The sequence below is a fragment of the Anarhichas minor genome, unplaced genomic scaffold, assembly GCF_050575085.1.
Source record: "Anarhichas minor isolate MPS153535 unplaced genomic scaffold, ASM5057508v1 ptg000024l, whole genome shotgun sequence".
Classification (NCBI taxonomy): Eukaryota; Metazoa; Chordata; class Actinopteri; order Perciformes; family Anarhichadidae; genus Anarhichas; species Anarhichas minor.
Window position 1 is genome coordinate 10,426,214 of NW_027466470.1, and position 22,305 is coordinate 10,448,518.

Here is a 22,305-nt window from a genome sequence, read left to right on the forward strand (position 1 = left end):
AGGATTAGCTGCTTTGTGAAGCTAATTGCTCTCTAAGGTGGGCAGAGCGATGTCTAATCTCACATACCAAACATACCGGGCCCTAATACTTTAATCAGATTAGCCACTTTTTCAGTTGAGAGACCTATAGATATTAGCAATATAAAACAGATCACAAATCAAGAATAAATGGGCACAAACAAGACCCTCAACAAACGTCCTTTAAAAAAGGAGTCACTTTGCTTGTAGCATTCTCTGAACCACGACTTGTATCTCCATTGACTAATTTTTAGCCAAGTGTGTGCAAACGAGATAGTGAGAGCAGACTGGAGTCACGCCCTTCTGGGAACGACACTTGCAGGAATAACCTGTTAGACATTAACGATAAAGGAGTACGGCCTATGATCAAACAAGAGGACACATTTCATTTTAGCAGTTAATTAAAAAACATAAAAGGTGTGAAACAACCTGCCGTTCTTTCCCCAAAATAACGCACATCGAATGAAAGAAAATAAAACTTTCCAAAAAAAAGCAAAAAACATGCAAGAGACTGAAAATAGTTTCTAATTAAGAAAGTTCAACTTGAAGGACTGCAGGCAGATTAACATCAGGGTCTGAAAGGTGAACGTCGAGGATCAAACATGGCTTCCTCAAAGGGTTCTTAGTAACTGAACAAATTCCTTTGAAAAAAGTAACAATAGCTTCATAAAAAGTAGGTTATGAAAGCTGTGGCAAGAAGACTTTTGGTCTCACGTTACAACAGAACTATTGTGAACTCTGTGACGGGTCGTTGAGAGGGGGAGGAAGAGGTCGGAGGTGAAACAGCCCTTTACACAATTACTGAAGAATTGAATCGACTCTTTCACTAAATTAACTTTAGCTAACAAGCACGCAACTCCAGTTAGCAAGCAGACAATGTAGTTATTTTATAATGCCGACGTGATCATTTACCAATGATCACTACACTTCAGCAACAACTTAAGTTACACCTTAACAACATTACATGATTATTACTTGGCTGTGCAACCATAAATGTATTTGCCATAACGATGATAACTTAATAACTCATCGTGGTGTAAAAGACTTGGTCTATTTGTCTAAAGGGCTTTGCCATCAGCAAATAATCCGGCTCTTAATACACCTTCTGTGTTTAAGTGTATAGTCAGCTGTTGTTGGAAAACAAACTGCCTACTAACCTCTCATTGTGGGAGCATTTCAACTCCTGCAAGAACAATCTGTTGTCACATGTCATAAAACCGTATAAAGAGATTTTCTCACTTCATCATTCCAAGAAGAGCCTCATGGACTTCCTCTTGTTTACAGTAAGAGAGTCGAGTACTCTGGGCGCCTCATATCCAAATAGCATACAAGTGAAAATTCTGTCCAACTAGTGGTTGAGCCTTAACTGGAAACACGAATAAAGCGTCAGGAAATAGCAACGTTTTAAATCAAAGTGCGTTTTTTTTAGCAGAATACAGTCTGCACCCATGTATAGCACGTGATTACGGCATGTATAAATAATGTAGAGACAAATTTTAGATGTTAAAAATGATTACATTGGGTTAGGGGTTACATGTTAATAATAGTCTTCATAGGAAATATAACAACCTGCAATAGACAGGCCAAGCTTAGATAAAAATTTACAGAACCACGTCAAGTCCATCGTTTAACCAATACGCCCGTTTACCTTGTAGAATACACACTTGACAAAGTCACAATTATACGGCTTAACACAAGCAAATATAGACATGTACAAACCAGTATAAGATATTTTCAAAGACTTTTTTAATCCAATGAATCCCTTCAATGTAAATGCTTTCTCTGGTTAAAATCCCCAGTAATCATTAACATTTAAAAAAAAAAAAAAAACTTTTAAACATTACATCAGACTGGTCTCATCCACTGTTTCCAACTTTGTCGCGTGAACAAAGGGCACAGGGGAGGACACAGTAAGGTGCAGGAAAGAAAGAAATGGTGAGAAAAAGAGAACAGGGGCAGCAGGAGAGGAGTCATTGTGCTCTGGCACATCATGTGAGAGTCACACTGGGGGGAAAGCTCCAAGCAGCTGATGGGGAAACATGAGGCAGGACAAATCCCAAAGTATTGGGCCTGCACACGTATTCTTAAAAAAAAAAAAAGAGCAGCACATTCTGAAATATAGACATGAGGTGCAAGACAGGATGTTGTTTCATTCTATGCAGAGAGGAAGGTGAGCCATTGCAGCTTTTTCTTTTTTTACTGTAGTGCAGGTTTCAGTACAGTACAAATGACTAATACCACTACAGCCAGGTCTGTTCTTAACACTTCTATCCTAAATTATGAGATATACTTCTACAGTGTTTGTGACTTTAAATCACATTAATAATTGTTTCTTTTATTTAAGACACAGGAAGGCAACAGCTCAAGTTAACCTGCTGCTAGTCTGTGTTGAAATAGACTAGATATCACACGATACCGCCTTCGGGACAACTCCTCCATAAACAAATATAGTTCCACTTCTACCATATGTTGACAAAGCTACAGTCAACATTCACTTAAATATGCAAAGGCAAGGTTGGATTATTAAAAAAAAAAACTCCAGTCCACACGTGAGATTACAGCTATGCATATTGTAGTAAAGATAGCGTATCTATGCAGCAGCCTATTGCTGTCTGTCAAGGTCAGTAAACAGGGACAGTGTAATGTCTACCTACTGACACGGTGACCCACGAGCAAGTGTCATTCAAGGATCTGACACCAGCTCGTGTTCAGCTCAGCCAACATTGTGAATAACGAGATAGATAGATAGATAGATAGATAGATAGATAGATAGATAGATAGATAGATAGATAGATAGATAGATAGATAGATAGATAGATAGATAGATAGATAGATAGATAGATAGATAATGAAGAAGAAGAGAGGCGACATGTTTCAACACAAGGGACATGTGGCGTAACCGTCTTCCACTGCTGTGACGTTAAGCTTTCATAATTAAAACGTGCTCGGACGCGTTCACGTTAGCGCGCAAAGGGTAACACATGCAGTGTATTTGGCATTTGTTAAACACACTCTCCAAAGAAACACAAAGGGGTAACTAGATGTCCTTCCGCAGTTGTGTTAGCGTTATATATTTCAGTACAATAAGCTCCTCCGGCTCGGTTTGAACTAGCTAACGTTAGCAGCTATGTGTCGGATAAAACTCTCACCTGTTCTTCCACACAGCTCAAAAAGACGTCTTCTGTGACAGCTCTTGACACGAGGTTGCTCCCCTTTGCTGCTTTCTTGGTATCTGGTGTGGTTCAGCCGGTGCCCTTGACCATGCTTCTTCCCAGTTATACCTATCGGATTGGCCGGTGCTTACTACTAGGCGTAGCTTGAACGTCACTTCCGGCATTGCCTTGTTCTCGCGCCAAACGAATGATAGACCATCGCGAGATCCTGTGTGAGATCCTGTTTGTTGATGAATGAGGGCTCCATGTGCTTTTTGACACTGTCAGTATGGTTTACATACATGCCACGTCTCTTTTTCTTTCCACATATGTTTGCACTCATTTTAATGGAGAAGTAAGGTGATTATATATCCCAGTAGATAACTTTTAACTTTTAATAACACAATGCGATAATGAGACATTCACCGTTCATGTTGCATATTGCAGACTAGATTTTTTTAGTTCCAATATAAATAACCACACCAGTATTTTAGTTTGGAAACCTAGGGGTCACCTCAGTCAAGGATCACCTTGAATGAACCCCAGTGTGTCACAGACAAATCGACGACTCCCATCTGCCGCTCACCTTGAAATGAGAACAAACATAACACCAGTGTGCCAAGGACTGGTAACTTTTTAGACCTTGCAGTCCACAAAATAGTGCTTTCTTTATGCTGCAGCTGTGAAAATATCAGCTCTAGGAAAGTAAAGGGAGTGCAGGCCTATTTAGTTTGGTCATTGGTGTGCTGACTAAGTCAGACGCACAGATTTTATTTTTCCAGTTAAATTGTCTGGGGCCATTTCGGCTCTTTTTTCTAATATACACATGATCCAACTCTGGTAAATGATTTAGTGCGAGGGCAGACGTAGTCTGATTGGCCTTTATTCAACAGAAAAAACACACTGTTATGTCCATACAGACAGGGTTGACAAATCAAGAGCTCCTGGGATTGGGCATTGGTGGTGGGCATGACTGAAGCAGACGCCAGTGTTGGTAAATTATTAGTAAATCTTTGTAAACTTGGTTCCTGTTTTGTTTTTTATAGCTGGTTTTGCAATCACATTTATTTACCTTCACTTTTAACTATTGATTCTTGAACCAAAACAGCCTTAATAAGGTTGTGTTACTGTCCATATAATTGCTCTTTTGGGTCTTCAGTAATTACATGTTTATGCCTGGTGTATGTTTAGTGCAAACCAGTCATTGGGAGGTCTGAGCTCAGATTTTAATAATTTTCCCACAGTATAATTTTTCCACATCTTCGGTCGCTTTCCATCATTGCTTTTAAATGTCAAGTGACATAAAACGGAGCTGATGTGAGAATCTACATTCATTTCCAGGTAGCTATATACAACAACAATCACCTTAAATCTTATTTTATACTGTGAACTTTTGCACATTCCTGCACAAACTCTACAGCGCTTCCACTTAAAAAAACATATATTTTTACATTTTAAAACATATTTTCTTTTACAGATTTTTTCTGTTTAATATTATCTTTCTTGACTTTTTGCACTGAATTGATTGTTATGCACCAAACCAAAGACAAATTGCTTCTATGTGCAAACTGTTTCACTGATTCTGAAGTCCACTGGTTTTTAGAACACGCATGTTCGTGCCCAATAAAGTTGCCGTATATCTCCTGCTAAACAAAACGGTGGACATGATAGGAATTTATTTTCGGTCTTCTCTTAGAAACAGCGGTCTCACATTCAAAGATTTAGAGTTCTGAAAGTTCAACTGCATTTTTCACAGAAAGTCGTCGTAGTTTCCTGCAGTCACAGGCCAAGAATGCAAAGTCACCATAGAGACTGTCAGCAGGTTGAATCTTCTCCTTTGTCTGTGTCATTACTTGACACTGGCTGGTGTCAAGCAACAGGTAATAATAGCTCCTTAGCCTGTGCTGTTTGTTTGAATTGTTACCTCTGAGTCAGACACGTTAGAGGTGAACAGCACAGCGAGCTAACAAATGTCCATAATATCTGAGGCTGCCACTCATGGCACGATTACAATCCTCCAACTGTGCGAAAACAGTGCAGGAAAGGTTTTCTCAGGAAAAAAACATAATAATAATATTGCAAGGTGAAGGTGGTTCTGGACTTTCACTGGAAATGTCTGGGATTTATTTAAATTTTTTAAGAAACACATGTACAGTATGCACACACAGAACCAGGAGGCTGCAAGACCAAACCAACAGTGCTGAAATGATTAAGAAACACCTCATGCAACACCTTAGTTCCCTCCTTAGGTTAAAACATCCGCTTTTTCAAACAAATACTATGAAGTAGTAATATTTGATGAGCATTTAACTGTTGGTCCAAAGCAGAAGCACAAGAAATGTGCTTGTTTTTTAAATGTTAACAGGTAACCGACTAGTATCCCCTCGGTTGTGGGACAAGGAGATAAGAGATTATACATGTTAACTATTAACATCATTGAGGAACTTCAGATGCGTTCTTGACTTCCTCTGAAGTTGTGTAATATTTGTGAATAAGCTTGATTTAAAAATAGACTTTTAGCCAATCTAGCGGTGTGGCTCTAAGGAAGCAAAGGGCATCGTCCACCACTTTGAAACCAACTAAAATATCTCAACAACTATCTGATGGATTTAGATGAAATTTTGTGCAGACATTTTAAGGTCCCCAGTGATTAACTCCTACTGACTTTGATAATCACGTGACTTTTCACCTCGCCATACGAGGTGGACGTTGTGGTTCAGAGAGAAATACACTCAGCGTCCACTTTATTAGGCACACCTTTACAATCTAATGCAGTCCAATACAACTCTGCCATAACATCTATCGTTATGAAGCTCATAATGTTCAGATTTAGTTTACATTGTCGGAAATGTTTTAATTCAATTCTAGGTTTCTTATCTTTTTATCCTCGTCATTTACACACACAAGAAGGGGAAGAATATCAGAAACATAATGCACAGCAGCACCACTAATTATGACCTCAATGCTAAATCATATCATTTGATTAACACCTCTATGACGGTGTTGCTAATTAGCAAATGTGCGCATGCTTTCGGGTTAAACTAAGGTAGTGTCACGATCAGGCTTTGCCTTGTGTGTTCTGTGTGTTTCTTTCTGTAGCTCCTCACTCTACCTGTCAGCCACTCCCTCAGCACCAGTCTAACTCCCTTCACCTGCCCTTGATCACTAATCAAGCACTCCCTCATCAGCACAACTCGCCTCACCTGTTCTAGCCACTATTTAAACTCCTGCCTCCCAGTCGCCCACTGCCAGATCTTTGTTTGTGTTCATACCTACCCGCCCGTTTTTGCTCGTCCTGTTCCCGGTTTCCCAGTCTGCCTGCCCTGCCTCGTCCTGCTGGATTTCCCCCCTCGTCTCTTGTCTCGTCCTTGGATTCCCTGTTGTGTTCGTTATTCATTAAAACCCGTTTCTCACTGCATCTAACTGTTTGCGCTTGAGTCCTCATCATGCCCCGTGACAGGTAGTGAGCCTGGTAAATATTACCTGCTGAACATCAACATGTTAGTTTTGTCAGTGTTACACCAAAACACACAGGGAAGTCAAACAGTTTAAGTCCTTCTACATATTGTTTTCACAAAACCAAGATGAGGGTGGCTATAATACTAAGATGTAACAGCTGTACTAAACCCAGCCTGATCTCAGAGGAGCATTTCATTTCTTGGAGGAGCTCAGACCTGTGTGAGAGGGAAATGTCTTCCATTTCCCATAATGCTGCAAAATCCCATTTAAAAACTGTTTGGTGTCAAAACAGAGACTTGTCAGATCTGTTTGTTTCTGAGGTAAAGTTAATTATGAGATCAGGCTTTGCAGGATGTAAACTCGGTGGCGGTGATCCTTTCATTGAGGGTGGTGTCGAGTCAAGCACAGCTGGACTTATAATCTTTTGTGGACAAAGTCCTATGTTGATCTGACAAAACCAGCTTGTTGATGATTCCTTATGCTGTACACACATTTATTTACAGTATACTGATTCCCAAAAGCAAGGTGACAGAGATTTATTTGTATGCTTTGTCTTTTGAAAGTATTCATTTACACTTTCAAATCACCAGGTGCTCATTTAATTCTCTTGTCAGGCTGTTGCTGTTATGTTATTGATGGCACAGGAAGTGGGTTAAACCTCTGAACACCTGTGTTCTAGTATGCAAAATAACAACCTAGAGGGAAAGTAAGTTAGTGAAACACAGTTCTGTTATCTTCTCTGTTTCTGCTTTGTGTTTTTTCAAGCATGAATCAGTTTTAGGGTTTCCCACTTGAAGCTTAAAACATCATTGTGAAATGCATCTGATGAAAGCGCCAGCCGTGCGTGCAGATATGCATGGGCTAATGACTGACATGGTGGAATTCAGAGGGACTCAAAATAAAGGTTCGCCCATCTGGTTTATGGTTAACTCGGAAAAGTGAGTTCTCAAGGATTCAGATTTGGTGTTTGGCCTTGGGAGTTTGTTTTCCTACAGGAAAGCATAACTCTGCAGCTGCTGACACAGACAGTCCTACGCAACCACAACGCACACCTGCAAGAGGGAAGAGGACCAACCCAAACCAAGATTTCTTCTAAAACCCATTATAACTACACAGTATAACCGTGCACAGACAGAACCAGCTCTGACCAGCATGTTTGGTGTCAAGCAATTTTCAAACTTAGGTTGAATAGTTAGGCAATCATATACAAGGTGCCGTACAGCCATTGTGAGCTTTGTTCACACCATGAAATACACGTATGATCATGAAACCTTCACATATGTTAGTTTGAAAGTAAAAGATCATTTTGAAAGTGTAATCTGTCTTTTTGAAGTGATTTTGCCAATACCGACACGAATGTATAGAATCTAGAAGCCTGATCAAGTGTGCGACCACACATACACTCTCTCTCTCTCTCTCTCTTCGATCCCGCCTTTTTTACCAAAATATTATCTGTTGTCGCCTTCCACCAGCGATACATCACTTTCCCAGAAAAGATACCCTTATCACTGTCCCGCCCATGACCTCTGCAGGGGAAGCCCACAGACAATCTGCAGTTCACGCAGTACAATCAGCCTGACACAGTACACTTATGAGAGACAATGTGAGGTGACATCTGGAATCCAAGGTGCTGCTCACATGAAGATGGAGGTGATCTGAGACTTGTTATCTCTTGGCACAGCAGCTCCAGGAAGTCTTAGATAAATTTCAGCTGCACCATTGTGAGACGTTACTGGTAAACTAAATAGGGAAGCAGTGACTGACAATTATGGCAACAATACTGAGTACACAAAGGGATCTCTCACTATGTTTCTTTCCTTCTCAGCACACACAGAGCATGCATAGAATATCAGGAAGTAGGTTAAAAAAAGACAGATTTACACACATGCCCATTAGGATTACGGAAACTCAAGTAAATCACCACTTCACGCTTGTATTAATGTGGAAAGTACTTAAATGTCGAAGTCACTGATGCTGTGCAGAAACTATGGATGATGCAATTCTCATCCGGGATGAGAGCAGTTGGGGTTCTTGGAAGGGTTGAACATCTTTTCTATTTTTTTGGTGTGCTGCAGACGAACGATATGCTATCTATCTAAAAACAGGGCCAAGTCTGACCACACAGGGCTCGGCTCCAAAAGACTGACATCTTTGGTTACGTAATGAGCCACGTTGGTTTAGGACAGCGGTGAACAGTCTAGTCTTAGATATTTGTGCCCTTTGTGCTCAGCCTGTAGCCGCCGGTGGTGTGTATGTCTGCATGTACATGGGTCCAGTCATGCTAGAGCTTTTCCTGTACCTCCCCTTATGTGTATTCCATTTAAATGTAGGAGTCTTGCTTGGTGTGAATTATAAGAAGCTGTTTGTTTTTTTCGAACTGATCTATTCTGATATTTTTCCACAATTAAGAGATCTTTAACGCTTGATCCATACAGTAAAAAAACAGCACATACAATGTGCATAAAGTATAATAAAGCAAAAGCAGAGTTCTCTTTCCATAACATATTGTACTTTGCAATAATTCAAATGAAGACCTGAAGTACATGGAAGTTGAAAGCTGGTGTGCTGGAAGTGAGACAACAGTGCCCACAAGTGGTCGTTATGAAAAACAACATCAAAAGTGAAGTAAAAAAATATTTATTGGACAAACGTGTTAGCCTCACAGACTTCCAGCAGAAGCAAATCTGCTCATTAACATCATAACACATCACTCACACATACATTCATTCATGCACAGCAACAAACACACACACACACACACACACACACACACATACATAAACACACAGCTTCACATCTGCAAACAAGTTCGACATTATTTCTTTTAGTGGCTGGGTCGGAAGGGGAACTGCATCCCCGCCATGAAAGGCTGAGCGGGGTACTGAGGGTGAGAGGAGGGATGGGTGGCTAGAGGTGTGTGTGCAGGGTGTGTCGGGTGTGAGGCGATGGGGGAATGAGCAGCGTGCGGGCTGAAGGCCAGTGGAGGCGTGTGGATGTTGTTGTAGTACAGCACTGGGCCTGACAACACCAACTGGAGCAAACTGTTGAAGGAAAGCAAGACACAAAGAGAATAACTGATATGAAACAAAAAACTTCATTCGTCTTCATTCGTCATTTTTAGGCACAAGTTATTCATCACAACAAAGGACGAGGGTTAAGAAACATCCAGCATAGAAAGGACCCCCATCACAACACTTACTTTACTTAAATTAGTGACTCTTTTGTCAGTGAGTGCTGCTCAGTTTTGATTTACGTGGGATTGACGATGTAACCATTTCTGTCCTGAAATCTAGATTGCTGTTCTTAAAATGGACAGTTCACCCCAAAATCCAAAAATATATGATTTCCTCTTACCTGTAGTGCTATTTATCAGTCTAGATCGTCTTGGTGTGAGTTGCCTAGTTTTGGAGATATTGCCCAGAGAGATATCTCCAATATAATGGGACTAGATGGCATTTTTAGGAACTATTTTCTTACCCGCCAGCCGTTTCACAGTGGAGAAGGAAACGTGCATCTTCTCATGGACGAGCTGTCCCGCTAGCTAGCTCAGGGGTGCTCAGGTGAGCTAGCAGTAGCGAGTATAAATTCACACTTCCTTCTGGGCTGTGATACGGTGGGTGGGTGTTGTTCAACAGAAAGAGAATGCATCCGACATAAAACTTCTCAAAACAAGGTCTGTGGAGTAACTGGGTCATGATTTCTGAAGAGAGACATTGCTGTTAAGTTTTTCAAATGTATTTTTTTGGCGCTTTGAGCACCACAAGCCAATATAGTCCCATTATATTCAAGAGAAGAAGACGTCTCTACGGCCGATAACTCCAAAACTAGTCAACTCACACCAAAACAATTTAGACTGATGAATAGCACTACAGGTAAGAGGAAAAATGTGCATTTTTCATTTTGGGCGAACTGTCCCTTTAAACATGCTACATTAACCATGGAAAATAATTCATAATTTTTTTATATGTAATATATTCTTTACATTATTCAAACAAACAACATTAAGTGCGTGTGGAATTAATGTGCACCGTCCACAGTGTGACCGTGCACATAATGTAATACAGTAATAAGACATGAATGTATACTCTGCATAGGTAGATGATCCTGAAGCCGATGCTGAGCTTGTTCTAGCTCTAGCTGAAACCAGCTAACCATAGAAATGGTTCCAAAGTAAAAGAGCGATGTTAATGGTTCTTACTTGTTGTGTGGCAGGCGGGAACAGATGGCTCTCAGGTCCTCTGTAGAGACAAGCAGCATGAAATAAGCACTCGATCACCACCATGAAAAAATCAATATGACAACCGATGAAACCAGTTAGTCAGTTTCTTGTTTCTTGTTGAAAGTTATGTGGAAGCCTGATGTTCATTTGAGTTTCAGTCCCTATAAAGCTGGAAAACACACTAGCTAGGAAACTGTGAAACTATTCGGCTTGTTTCATTTTCAATCACAAAAATACTAACAGGACGTGAAACGTGAAGCTTCAAGTATATAAGTTCTGTTCAGAATCAAACAATCTGTCAACCACGAGAGGCACGACCGGACAAGCCCTCACCCTTACCTCTCGAGCAGAGTAGAGCTCCATTGGCCATGGCTACCTGCAGGGCCTGAGCCAGCCGGTCCAGGGCCAGCTGAGACAGTCCACGTGCATCTGTGGATGATGTGTGAGTGTGTTTGTCGGCCTGGTCCAACAGCCTGGAGAGGTCCGAGGTCAGTGCGGCCAGAGACTCCATCTGGAGCAGCGCCAGGCGACCATAAAGCCCCTTCTCATTTAGTATGTTTGGCAAAAGCATGAGGACCTACATGAGGCATAAGACAGGCAACAACTTGATTATCTTCCCTTTGTATGTTGGAAGTGTTTTGTACACTTCATATAAATGTATACTGTGAGGTAAATGTATCTAAAACACACCACACACCTGTAGGACACTCAGATGGAGAGCAGAGAAAAGAGGCCCCACCTCTGGCTCCCCCTCAGCGGTGCCATTGGTTAACCCCGCCTTCTTGTCCCTCCTGTAGGCCAGGGGGGCTTTGACGCACCAGCGCACCAACCCCCCTAAAGGTGTGACATCAAGTGAGCTGATTGGCTGATTGCCAGAGAGGGCCGTGTTCAGGAAGTTGATTAGGACCAGACCAGGGTCATCTTGGATCCACGACACGATCATCTGGAGGAGTTCTAAAGGAGGGGTGAGCTCCTCTGAAAACACACACACGCAAATGTTGTTAAAGATGTAAGATCTTGAATCTCTTTTGATAGTTTTTAGGTCCCAGTTTTTAGATGTTTTTGTACATTTGTCTTGTACAACCTGTGGTGAGGTCATAGAGGGTGGTGACAGCGGTGATGAACTGGCAGCAGAAGCGTGGGCTGGCGTTGTGGATGTTCTGCAGCGTGGGCCCGGAGCCCGGCACCATACTACAGTAGTCGTCTACTAGAACCTGAGCCAGGCGCACACAGTACACACGGTGGGTTCTCTGAGGGAATCATAACCAGAGGCATATTGTTTTTTAGTACATCCATAGTACACAAACATAGAGCGAGGCACTAAGTAGTTGAAATACATCCCACACAATAGTACTCAAAACACATACAAACCCTAAAGCACATTTAAGTGTGACGGTTAGTTTGAACACACACCTGTAACCAGGTAGCAGCACATTCCAAGATGGGAACCCTGCCCACAGCGATTGCCATGGACACCAGCTTGCCTAAAAGCGCCATGCGACTTTCATCCGCCTGGTTGCCTTGGAGACTAAAGAGGGCCGAGAACATGAGCTGACGGACGGTATCGCGGCTTTGTTCCTGGAAACAGCTGCACATGATCTCCAAGAGCTGGAGCTCCTGAAGAGCACTCATCCTCTGAAAGAAGAACACAAGAGCGGTCCAGATGTTTGCATTGATGTGCTGTGTATATATATATATATATATATATATATATATTTGTATTTGAGGGGTCAGGCCTTACCCTAGCTGGGGTGTTTCTGTCCTTAGGTGAATGCAGGATGAACTCCTCCACCAGCTCCTGGGTTTTGGAGTCGACCTGAGGAGGCTGCCTCCCGGACTGCACCATGTTACAGATGTAGATGTCCAGGTGATACAGCAGCTCCTTGGCGGCACTCAGCACATCGCGAGGCAGCAACGACTGACGAATGTCACCCATCACCACCTAACAGGGACCCGTAGAAAAATGTTGGAGATGTGTCTCATGTACTACAGAGAAAAACTACAATAAAATAACATCTAACACAACAATGCACTGATTCTCAGCCTGTTTACTTCTCTTTACACGAAATAGAAAACTACTGTACAAGGAACACCGATACAACAATAGTAATAACGAAGTCTAATTGTAACGTTACATTTCTATATATCTGTGTTTGTGTCGGTTGGTGGACCAGCTTCACACTCAGTCGTTTCTCCTCCAGCCTGCTACTGCTGCTGGTTAGCAAGGTTAGCTAAAGAGACTGTTTTGAATTGCGCAACAAACGTCTCGTGGGTTAGCTAACGTTATCGTTGAAGCCTTTTTTTTAAAGAAAACACATGTATTTAATTAGTTGATGTCTTACCTCTGCAAAAAGCTCTCAATATACTTAAGGAGTTAGCCGACGTTGGCTGAGACTAGTGAATGGTCTACAAACGTCGACAGCGCCACTTCCTATTACTACGGAAGCCTGCGTGGGATACAATTTAGGCCATGGACGTTTTCAGCCGAGTCAGTTTTTTATGTCAACAACATCCGTTGTTAGCGAGTGTAAATTACACGAGGGCACATTAAAAATCCTCAAAACATGGAGTAAAAGTGATTTCACCCTACACTGTAAGGTTTTTTTTAATTAAAAAGTAATCTTTGTTTGTTATAACGCACATAACTACACAAACGCGGGGGGCGAATTACATTTATTTATTACGCGCCACATTTCCGTTGGATGTATTTATAAATTAGCCTATTTTAGCAAACAAAGCCTCAAGTTTTTCAAAATGAAAACATTTGATAGTGCGGCAGGATGGCCATAACGAACCTAACCTTTAAGTGTAATTGTGTTACAACCATGATTTAACCCCATTTAACTGTACATGTGTACACTTTATATTTTACCTTTTTGTATACAGGACATCTCATATTTTTGAGAATCTGTTGATATTTTAGTTGTAATTTTCTCATTGAATTTAAACACATCAGTTACAGAGAAACTGTAATCCCGTCTAATCTACACAGGGGCGCGCCCGCCACCGGACCGCCAGATGGGGAAAAAAAGAGAACAGTGGTGCACTCTGCGGCGCGCTCCCGCGCTGCACTTCGGTCTTGCACTTTACCGTCCCGTCGAGTGATCCCAAGCAGCCCGCAAGATGACCATCAACACCTTGGCTAAAGGAGGCTGGAACCGGGAGCAAATGGCATGCTTTCGGAAGGTATGATACAATGACTGTGTCTGCTTTACTTATTTCATGAAATGTGATACATCATGACCTACTGTGTGAATCCGAAAATATATAGCAGGTGCGAAGATGAGAGCAAGTTATGAAAGGGTGGAATATCAATATGTGTTTCATCAGAATATTTGACCTATGCATGTGTGTTTTTCTATGCTTTCCTATGTTGTGTGCATTTCCGTGTGTGTGTGTGTGTGTGTGTGTGTGTTGCCTTGACAGATGGAGAAAGTGATTGTGGCCATGCAGGACCCTGACATGGGTATGAAGATGAGAAACCAGAGGCTCCTTATCACTGTCATTCCACACGCCATGACAGGTGAGTGTGTGTATATGTGTCCCTTTATGTCAGTGGGCATTAGCATCTCTATGTGGACATGCACGTTGCAGCTTGTGTTTGTCCCAGCGATCATGCATAATGCAGCAGTGCATTTTTGGAGAATACTGTGTGCTTTGCAGAGTAGAGGGAGGAAGTTTGTCCTCTTTTCTTGTCTCCTTTGTTTTCCTTTTTTCCTTTTTCTTCAGGCCGTGATATGATTGCCTGGTTGATCCAGAAATACAGTGTCTGTGAGGAGGGTAAGTGTATTGATACATTTTGTGTTTATGTGATAGAGAGAGAGAGAGAAAGAGAGAGAGTGATTCTCTGTTTCCGTTTCCCTTGCTTGTTGTGTATCGTTGCTAGTGTGTTGCCAGGATATGGTGTTTTCTCTCAAACTGACGTGGTGAGGTGTGTGTGTGTGTGTGTGTGTGTGTGTGTGTGTGTGTGTGTGTGTGTGTGTGTGTGTAATGTGGGGCTTGCTGTTTCAAGTAAACAGAACGGGGTGAGCCCCAGGGCATCCAAGTTTGATTAACTCACCTGATGATCTGGGTTTAATTAGTGTCCCTGTGGTAGTTTTCACCTCAGGAGACTTTATCATAGGTGAAGTAAATTAGAGATCGGAAAAAAAATAGCCCGCTGGTCCCTTTTGCCTCAGAGCAGACTGAAGGAGGAAAGAGAAGAGCCAGTCAGCAAGGGAGAGAGAGAGAGAGAGTGATAAGAGCTGATTAATAAAATGCATCGCACAGCTTATTTTGGTAGCTGTCAGTCATGGAAGTAGGGCTCTTTAACAAATGAGGAGCGACTGAAGATTGATGACGCATTTCATCACTGGCTTTGAGAGAGATTACTGACAGGGTGCAGGTGTTTGATAAACAAAAAAAGAAATGATAGATTAAGCCCACAGTATTTTAGACAACTGAAAGTATTCCTTGTGGCCAACTGATTAATTGATTATTATTGATTTTCCACTTTCAGTTTGCGGAATTTGAGAGCTTTACCACTAATGAAACAGCTCTTTCATCATACGGTGATAAACCTGCCTTAAAGTAGGCCTAACGGTGTGTAAGCTTAAATAGAAGGCTGGGTGAACTACTTTAACAATACAGCCCTCATAATCACCTAAAGACAGTGAAACTGTGAGGAACTGTGCGATGATTTGTGTCTTCTGTGGTGTTTAACAGAGGCACTGCACCTTAGTGGGATGCTGGTGAGATGCGGGTACATTTACCCTCTCAAAGAGCCGAGATCTCTGGTGTTACGGCCCGACGAGTCGCCTTACCGCTTCCAGGTGAGTCGGTCCTCCCCTCGTGCAGTATGTTTATTCTGCCTGCTTGTAAAAAGCCACCGTCCCTCCTTCCAGTTTAAACGCTTCACCACTTTTGACTAACGTGATCAGTGGCTGTCTTCCTTTTCGCTCTCTCGCTCCATTAGCCCACTTTCTAATCCCCCATCCACCTGCCTCTCTCTGCTGCCACGTTTTAATCACCCGCTTCACGATCAATCTCTATCAGAAATGTAAAAAAGGTCACTTGTTTTTTCTTAGACTCCTTATTTCTGGATGAGTACCCGGTGGCCTGCATCAGAGCTGGACTATGGTAAGGCAATGCAAAAAACAACAACCCGGAAGGGGTAAGAGGGGATCTCAGTAAAACATATGGGCAAAACATAAAAACATATAGATCAGGTTACAAATCTCTTAACCTCTTTCATTCATTCATTTATTTGTTTTCCTTCTTATATGCCATCAGCAATCTATTTGGCTAAAAAGAACATAAGAAAACAAGGAGAACTGATGGAGTATGAAAAGGTGAGCAAAGTGTGTGTCTATGTGTGTAAGTAAGAGAAAGAACGTGTGTACATGTGTGTGTGTGTGTGCGTCTGGGGTAACAGGCTTATATCATTATTACTTTTGTAAATTCTAGTCCTCTTTTCTCTGTGTTTTTTCTTTACTTATTCATCCCGTGTCCTTCTTCCTCTTCCTTTTTAGGAGAGGTACAGTGTGTTACACAAGAGGATCAACCACACCTGGGACTTTGTGGTGATGCAAGCCAGAGAGCAACTCAGGTACACTCACACACACACACACACACACACACACACGCACACATACACAAACTTACAGTGTGATTTACGTTTAGAGCATCCAAACAGAGGCGGAAGGCTGACCGCATTGTTCTAGAATGTCAGGAGCAGGCCTACTGGCTCATCAACAGACCCCCGGTACGTTAACTGTTATTGTACTCTACTGTGTTGTATTATAACTGCACTCTGCTAAACTAAGCTATGCTATTTCGTCCCACACAACTATAGAAACGTGTTTTACAGTATTTAAAACAGTCAGATGTCCCACTCACAGTCCCTTCTGCCTCTACATGAAATATTCAACCCATCTGGTAAAAGCCTCAGCTGACAAGAGAGAGAGAGAGAGAGAGAGACAGAGAGAGAGACAGAGAGAAAACGAATAATCATCATATTCCACTTTCTTTATGTTGTCTAACCACCACTGCAGTCCATATGATTCTTGATGGAGACAGGTAGAGAGAAGGATCAGACGGAAAGGAAAAAAGTGGGGGGGCAGGAAGGGAGAGGGTGAACCAGAGGTCAAGGGTTTGGAGGAGGGACTCCATCTTGTTTTGCTCTTATGAATTAGGGACGAGGACATGGAGAAAAAGAAAGAGAAGCTTGAGAGTAGAAATCAGAGCCAGTGGAGTGGAAAGCTCAAGGAAGGATAAGTGCTCACTCTCACGCATGTTCTCATCAGACACACACACACACACACACGACACTTAGTTATTTAATGCGCGTATGTACAGTATGTGTATTTCTTTCAGCCTGGGGCACATAATGTGTTGGACATGGGTCTGGAGAGACCAAATAACTTCAGCGCACGAGTTACGCTGGTCAGTGACATCATCACATTTCTTAATGTCCCTTCCTCCTCTGAAAAGTCTGTTGTGATAACGTGTCTCCTGTGCATCTCTTCCGTCCCTGTTTTATTGTTTTCCTTCTCTCTTGCTGCTGGGATGGTTTCAAAGTAAGTGTGAAAGTAAGCTTTACTATAGTATGGACCCTTGCAGTGTATTACAATATCTTTATAATTATAAATAGAGGTTAAACATGACGTGATAGCCACCTTCACTGTCCCACATGGAAATGGTGGCTGATTAGAACCATTTCTAATTAGCAGCAGCAGCAAAGACAAATAGCCTTCTATGATCTTAATTATATATATTCTATGTTATGACCAGTATATAATCTCACACCGTACATTCCTCATTTGTCAGAATATATCCTGCTTTAATATTTAAAGCCATTGTTTGTGTGGGTGAACACATACAAACACAGGGAGGCTGCCTTCTACTATTGATATGACTGTATAGTATAAATGTATAATGCAGTCATTGTGTGACCAAAAGTGATGACACTGTGTTTCTCTTAACAGAACTAGAACAGTGACTACTACAAAAATGAGGTAAGCATCATATATATTGTATACACCCTCACTTTAAGTGCATTGAGTGGATATTTTAGCTCGCTTTGTGTGCCTTTTGCCTTTGTTTACAGATTGAAACCAGTCGAAGGGCCCTTGGAAGGAACCGTGTCAAGTCGTCCATCTGCCTAGAAGGGTATGTGTCAATTTGATGAACAAACATGTGCGGACACACATCCACATGCACATGTGCACGTGCACACAAGAACTAATGGACTTGCAGTCCTGGACTGCCTGGACCGAGCTCTACTTCTCCAGCATGCACGCGCACACACGTGCACAATAAGGCTTAGTGCTCCCACTATAAGAGACACTAATGGATGCTTCCCGAGGCAAGTCGGAATTAGTGGCCATTAACTCTTATGATCGGCAGCACTAATCCAATAGCACTGTGTGTGTTTTTGTGTATGACGTGCCTCTGCATTTGTGTGTGTACGTGCAGTTTTGTGAAATACAGCGAGCAGTACCAGAACCACGACCCCATTATGCAAGGCTGCCTTCCCAGTAACCCCTGGATCTCTGATGACACCGCAAATTGGACAATGAATTTAGAAATGTGAGAAAATACACACACATGCTATAACAAATCCAAACTACGGTCCACTGTTGTGGTCCAATGAATGAAAGTAATTTAGTTCAGCTGGTTTCAGCTTTTTGTAGCATCTCTTAACCTGCCAATTAACTGTGTCGTACAAAGTTACCACAGTGATTCATAGTGTCAGCTGATGTGTTTGTTTGTGTTGTTGCTGTGTGTTTACGAGCAGTGTGCCAACGCCGACATGTCTCAGAGTGGAACGCTGGAGCTTCAGCTTCATGGAGCTTCTCAAAGACATCATGGGGAGGCGGGAGTTCATGTTCTACCTGGAGAAAGAGTTTAGCGGTGAGGAAGAGTGACTGGAGTGTTGGAATATATTCAAAATACAAACGTGAAAACGTTTAGTGATTAGGTTTGTGGATGGAGTCCGAGCCAACTTGGTGTGAGGAATTCAGACACAAAACATCACATATTTTTTTGCTTCCACCTTCTTATTTATATTCTGAAGAAGCTTCTGTTTTAGAGGTTGAATCACAACCATCACGTGGTACAAGTTGGCAATGGAATAGTGGAAACGGAATTACATATGGAGTAGTGTATCACAATAATAAATGTAAGTGTTATCACAGGACAATCATCTTAAACTGATTATTACTCTTATTAGCATTCAGAATTGTATTATTTCCCCGAATGACATTTTCCAATCCCAGCAGTGAAAGACAGATGGGTTGAGGTAGTGGAAAAGAAGATTAATGTAATGACATGGCTAGTTAGGGGAATGGAAAGAATAGATAAGGAGGACGAGTAGAGACATAAAGCAGGAAAGGGATCTGTTCACTCATGCAGACTTATGAAATATTGCCAAGGGCTGCATGGTTTTCCCCAGAGGCTAACCACGATATAAAAAGTCTCTCATTGTTTGTCACATTTTCCCGCACTATTGTTGCGCTGTTCACCTCCATACAAACCCAACATCTCATTGTCTGTCTCTCTGCTAGCGGAGAACCTGTGTTTCTGGCAGGCCTGTGAGGATGTTAGGCACGGAGAAAGCTCCAGGATCATAGAGAAAGTGGAAGAGATCTACAAGTAAGCGTACAAGCACACAGACATGCACCGCTTATACTCACTGTCAGATGACTGCGACTCGTTTGTGTGCGGCTCAGAAACTTCCTGGCTCCTGGAGCTGCTCGTTGGGTCAACATCGACAGTAAGACGATGGATAAAACTCTAGAGGGGATCAGACATCCACACCGTTTTGTCATGGACGCCGCACAAATGCACATCTACTTTCTCATGAAGAAGGTTTGACCTCTGACACATTGTAGTTTGATACTTGAGACTTTCACCTTTAGGTGTGGATCTAGAATAACAGGACATTCCAGGCATCCAATGGTTTCAATACATTTCTATAGAATATCTTTTAACAAGCTTCATAAATCTGCTAATTGATTGTTATACCATTCAGAAAAATAAAAAATAAATCAATGGCTGCATGGAAGGGTATGATTTAACAGCGATTTAATAAATGTTGTAGATCTGCAGGGGACAAGGATCGGTATAACCGTGTATCATCAGCCTAATAATGATCACTTGAATTGGGTTTTCTGGATTTTGTGGCCCTGACAATTGTGATGTCCTTTCCTCTCCTCGGAGTTCAATTCCCCAAAAAGAGATAAACAAAAAGAATGTCATCCATACAGACAGAATGCAAAGCGAGCATATCTTATTTGGTCAAAATATACATTTTCCGCCAACTTTGTTTAGATATTGAATTTCTTCATTTTTCATCCATAAATTAAAGAAGACATCACAATGGCAACTTGAAAGTATAGCTGACAGCTAGTAGAACGTATTTAAGTGGTAATGCTGAATTTGTGTGTGTGTGTGTGTGCGTGTGTTTGTGTGTAAAGGACTCTTACCCAAGATATCTCAAGTCTGACCTATATAAGAACATGCTGGCCAAAGCTATTGTCCCCCAGGAGACGAAGAAAAGGTAAAATCACACATTAATTACCACTTTTACTTTACGTTTACATTAATAGATTTAATTCTCCAACATTACACTTCTTCCTCTCAGTGTGTTCCCCTTCATGAGACGCCAGCGGCACTCCAGCCCCTCCCCTGCTCAGGCTGTCATCCACGCGACAGAAGAAGACGGGCATGCCAAGGGGGCCGGACAAGCAGGTACTAACTCTGCAGCCGGCTCCCATGTCTGATGTCGGGCCAAAAAAAAAGACGCAATCTCAGTCTCCATTGTCTCTGTTGGTCACCAAAGTAAACCCCCCCCCCCCCAAGGACTTTTTTCTTTCAAGTCAAACTTTCTGTGTGAAAGCAGAGCTTTCCACTTCACCAGAGCTAGGATATCTCTGTTACAGGTGTTAATGCGTACCTCAGCAGCATCACATCTTATTCCCAGAGCACGAGCAGGAGAAAGAGCTTTTAGTGCTGCATCGTCATTCTGCATCTACATCCCATCTCAGTCCTGCATCTCAGTCCTGAGTCCTGTTCTTGATATTGATTTCTAATACCGAGTCTTCCTTTCTGCCCCTACAGCCTGTATATAGAATCTACTCTGTCTCTCATAAGCAGGTTTAGGCAAAACAGGTTGTTTATAGAGCAATAGAGATGTAAAATATGTATTTTGTCAGAACTTTGCCTCAGCACGTGTGTGATTATTGTACAGTCTGCTGGTTTTGTTCATTCCATGCTGGAAATTCTCATTGTCATGGGTCTCGCTGTTAATTTTGCTCGAGCATGTTTTCATCCCAATAAAATGTCACAAGGGCATTCAGTGTTGTGTTTTGCTCTCAGCTTTGCATACTGTGGTAAACTGTGAATGTGTGGATATACTTTTCGTTCTCATCTTCTCTTTCTTTCATGTGATCTGTTTCTTTGTGGCCCTTGGGTCTATTTTGAGCACAAAGCCTTTAAATGGTTTGTTTAAGCATTTCTTAAACTCCAGATGTGATGGCTTTGTAATATTGAATTATCGAGCTCCAGTCACTCATTTCATTTGACAGCAACTTCCAGAAGCTGACAAACCCGCTGCTATTGGCTCAGGTCTGTTCCCTACGGTGACATCTGTCTGCACATGCTGTTCTCTTTATCTTCTGCTGCTGTGTCTGAACGTATTCATTTCATTTTTACACATTTCCCCATCATCTAATAACCTTTCAGATGTTGATTCCCTCCATTGATCCCGTGGGAGCTGCAGTTTCCTCTACTGGGTTGGCTCCCTCTACTGGCTGTATGTGGTCAAAGTAACTAGCGTTATTTACCTGTTTAAATTAGTGGGTCACAACCTTTTTTATCTTGTCTACCCAAATGTCTACCCTTCATCACAGGTTAAGGGCTGAGTGTGAACATGGGAGGGTTCAGACCGTTGTATATACGCGTGAGGGCTGACAAGGTGAAAGTATCCAGTATTTCAAAAGGACAGAATATTTATAAGAAATAAACATAATTTTGTTGACAACACATTCATTATTTTGTTTTTTACCCCTATTAAGTATCTTAAAACCGATCAGATTTATCTCAGTCCCAGGTTGGGAATCACTGCTCTAAATCCAGCATGAAATCAAGGTCTTCATGAATAATTAGGGTATATGGGGACTTATAACATATTACTAATACTACTGAGCAAAGTTCCCTTTTAGGTGTCAATTCAGGTTAAAGCGGCACTCCACCGATTTTACAGATGTCAGGTTATTCATCATAAGGAGCACTCAGTCTGTGTTTTACGGCTGTGTCTAAAGTCTGGAGTTAGATAGAAAACCTTTGTTATGTACTGTTGACGAGCAATTTTAAAAAGAACGGCATTTAGATCTAATGAAATATAGTTTTGAGTTGCATATGAGAAATGCCGAATCCAGTATTTATAAGCTTGGTTCATACTAGGGATTAAAAGTC

The 22,305-nt window shown here is 41.8% G+C and overlaps 3 protein-coding genes across 11 annotated transcripts in view; 1 reads left to right on the plus strand and 2 right to left on the minus strand.

Moving 5' to 3' along the window:
- The window catches only part of tfr1a (transferrin receptor 1a), a 16,010-nt gene extending 12,696 nt beyond the window's left edge, over window positions 1–3,314 (minus strand). Inside the window, exon 1 of one of the 2 annotated variants that reach the window (XM_076098366.1) lies at window positions 3,168–3,314. The gene's annotated coding sequence lies outside the window, so the exon portion shown is untranslated. The remainder of the gene's footprint in view (window positions 1–3,167) is intronic. The other variant, XM_076098367.1, reaches the window with a different exon arrangement.
- Window positions 1,088–20,675, plus strand: rgs11 (regulator of G protein signaling 11). 8 transcript variants are annotated; one of them, XM_076098372.1, is made up of 19 exons: window positions 1,088–8,364; window positions 11,646–11,813; window positions 12,616–14,034; window positions 14,275–14,371; window positions 14,578–14,628; window positions 15,553–15,659; window positions 15,915–15,966; window positions 16,120–16,178; window positions 16,359–16,435; window positions 16,510–16,591; window positions 17,203–17,271; window positions 17,820–17,843; window positions 17,936–17,997; window positions 18,304–18,417; window positions 18,626–18,741; window positions 19,395–19,482; window positions 19,560–19,698; window positions 20,307–20,389; window positions 20,474–20,675. In XM_076098372.1, the coding sequence occupies exons 3-19, from the start codon at window positions 13,972–13,974 to the stop codon at window positions 20,610–20,612; spliced, it is 1,422 nt and encodes a 473-aa protein (XP_075954487.1). In that variant the 5' UTR covers window positions 1,088–8,364; window positions 11,646–11,813; window positions 12,616–13,971; the 3' UTR covers window positions 20,613–20,675. The 8 variants fall into 8 exon arrangements, with proteins under 8 accessions (XP_075954487.1, XP_075954489.1, XP_075954486.1 ...); XM_076098374.1 differs by having other exon boundaries at window positions 1,088–8,350; XM_076098371.1 differs by having other exon boundaries at window positions 1,088–8,279.
- On the minus strand, window positions 9,251–13,293 carry ints15 (integrator complex subunit 15). Its single transcript, XM_076098379.1, has 8 exons — window positions 13,191–13,293; window positions 12,590–12,790; window positions 12,262–12,483; window positions 11,933–12,098; window positions 11,546–11,823; window positions 11,188–11,425; window positions 10,828–10,867; window positions 9,251–9,670 (listed from the first exon to the last, which is right to left on the minus strand). Exons 2-8 carry the CDS (start codon window positions 12,782–12,784, stop codon window positions 9,454–9,456), a joined length of 1,356 nt encoding a protein of 451 aa, XP_075954494.1. The 5' UTR covers window positions 12,785–12,790; window positions 13,191–13,293; the 3' UTR covers window positions 9,251–9,453.
- Window positions 20,676–22,305: the final 1,630 nt, after the last annotated feature.

Coding starts and splice junctions, on each gene's coding strand:
- ints15 (XM_076098379.1), bottom strand. CDS start 12,784: ATGGGTGACATTCGTCAGTCGTTGCTGCCTCGCGATGTGCTGAGTGCC. Junction 12,484..12,589: donor ACAGAAACACCCCAGCTAGG/GTAAGGCCTGAC, acceptor TTCTTCTTTCAG/AGGATGAGTGCTCTTCAGGA. Junction 10,868..11,187: donor AGCTCTACTCTGCTCGAGAG/GTAAGGGTGAGG, acceptor TTGTCTCTACAG/AGGACCTGAGAGCCATCTGT.
- rgs11 (XM_076098372.1), top strand. CDS start 13,972: ATGACCATCAACACCTTGGCTAAAGGAGGCTGGAACCGGGAGCAAATG. Junction 15,967..16,119: donor TGCATCAGAGCTGGACTATG/GTAAGGCAATGC, acceptor ATATGCCATCAG/CAATCTATTTGGCTAAAAAG. Junction 19,483..19,559: donor AAAGTGGAAGAGATCTACAA/GTAAGCGTACAA, acceptor TGTGCGGCTCAG/AAACTTCCTGGCTCCTGGAG.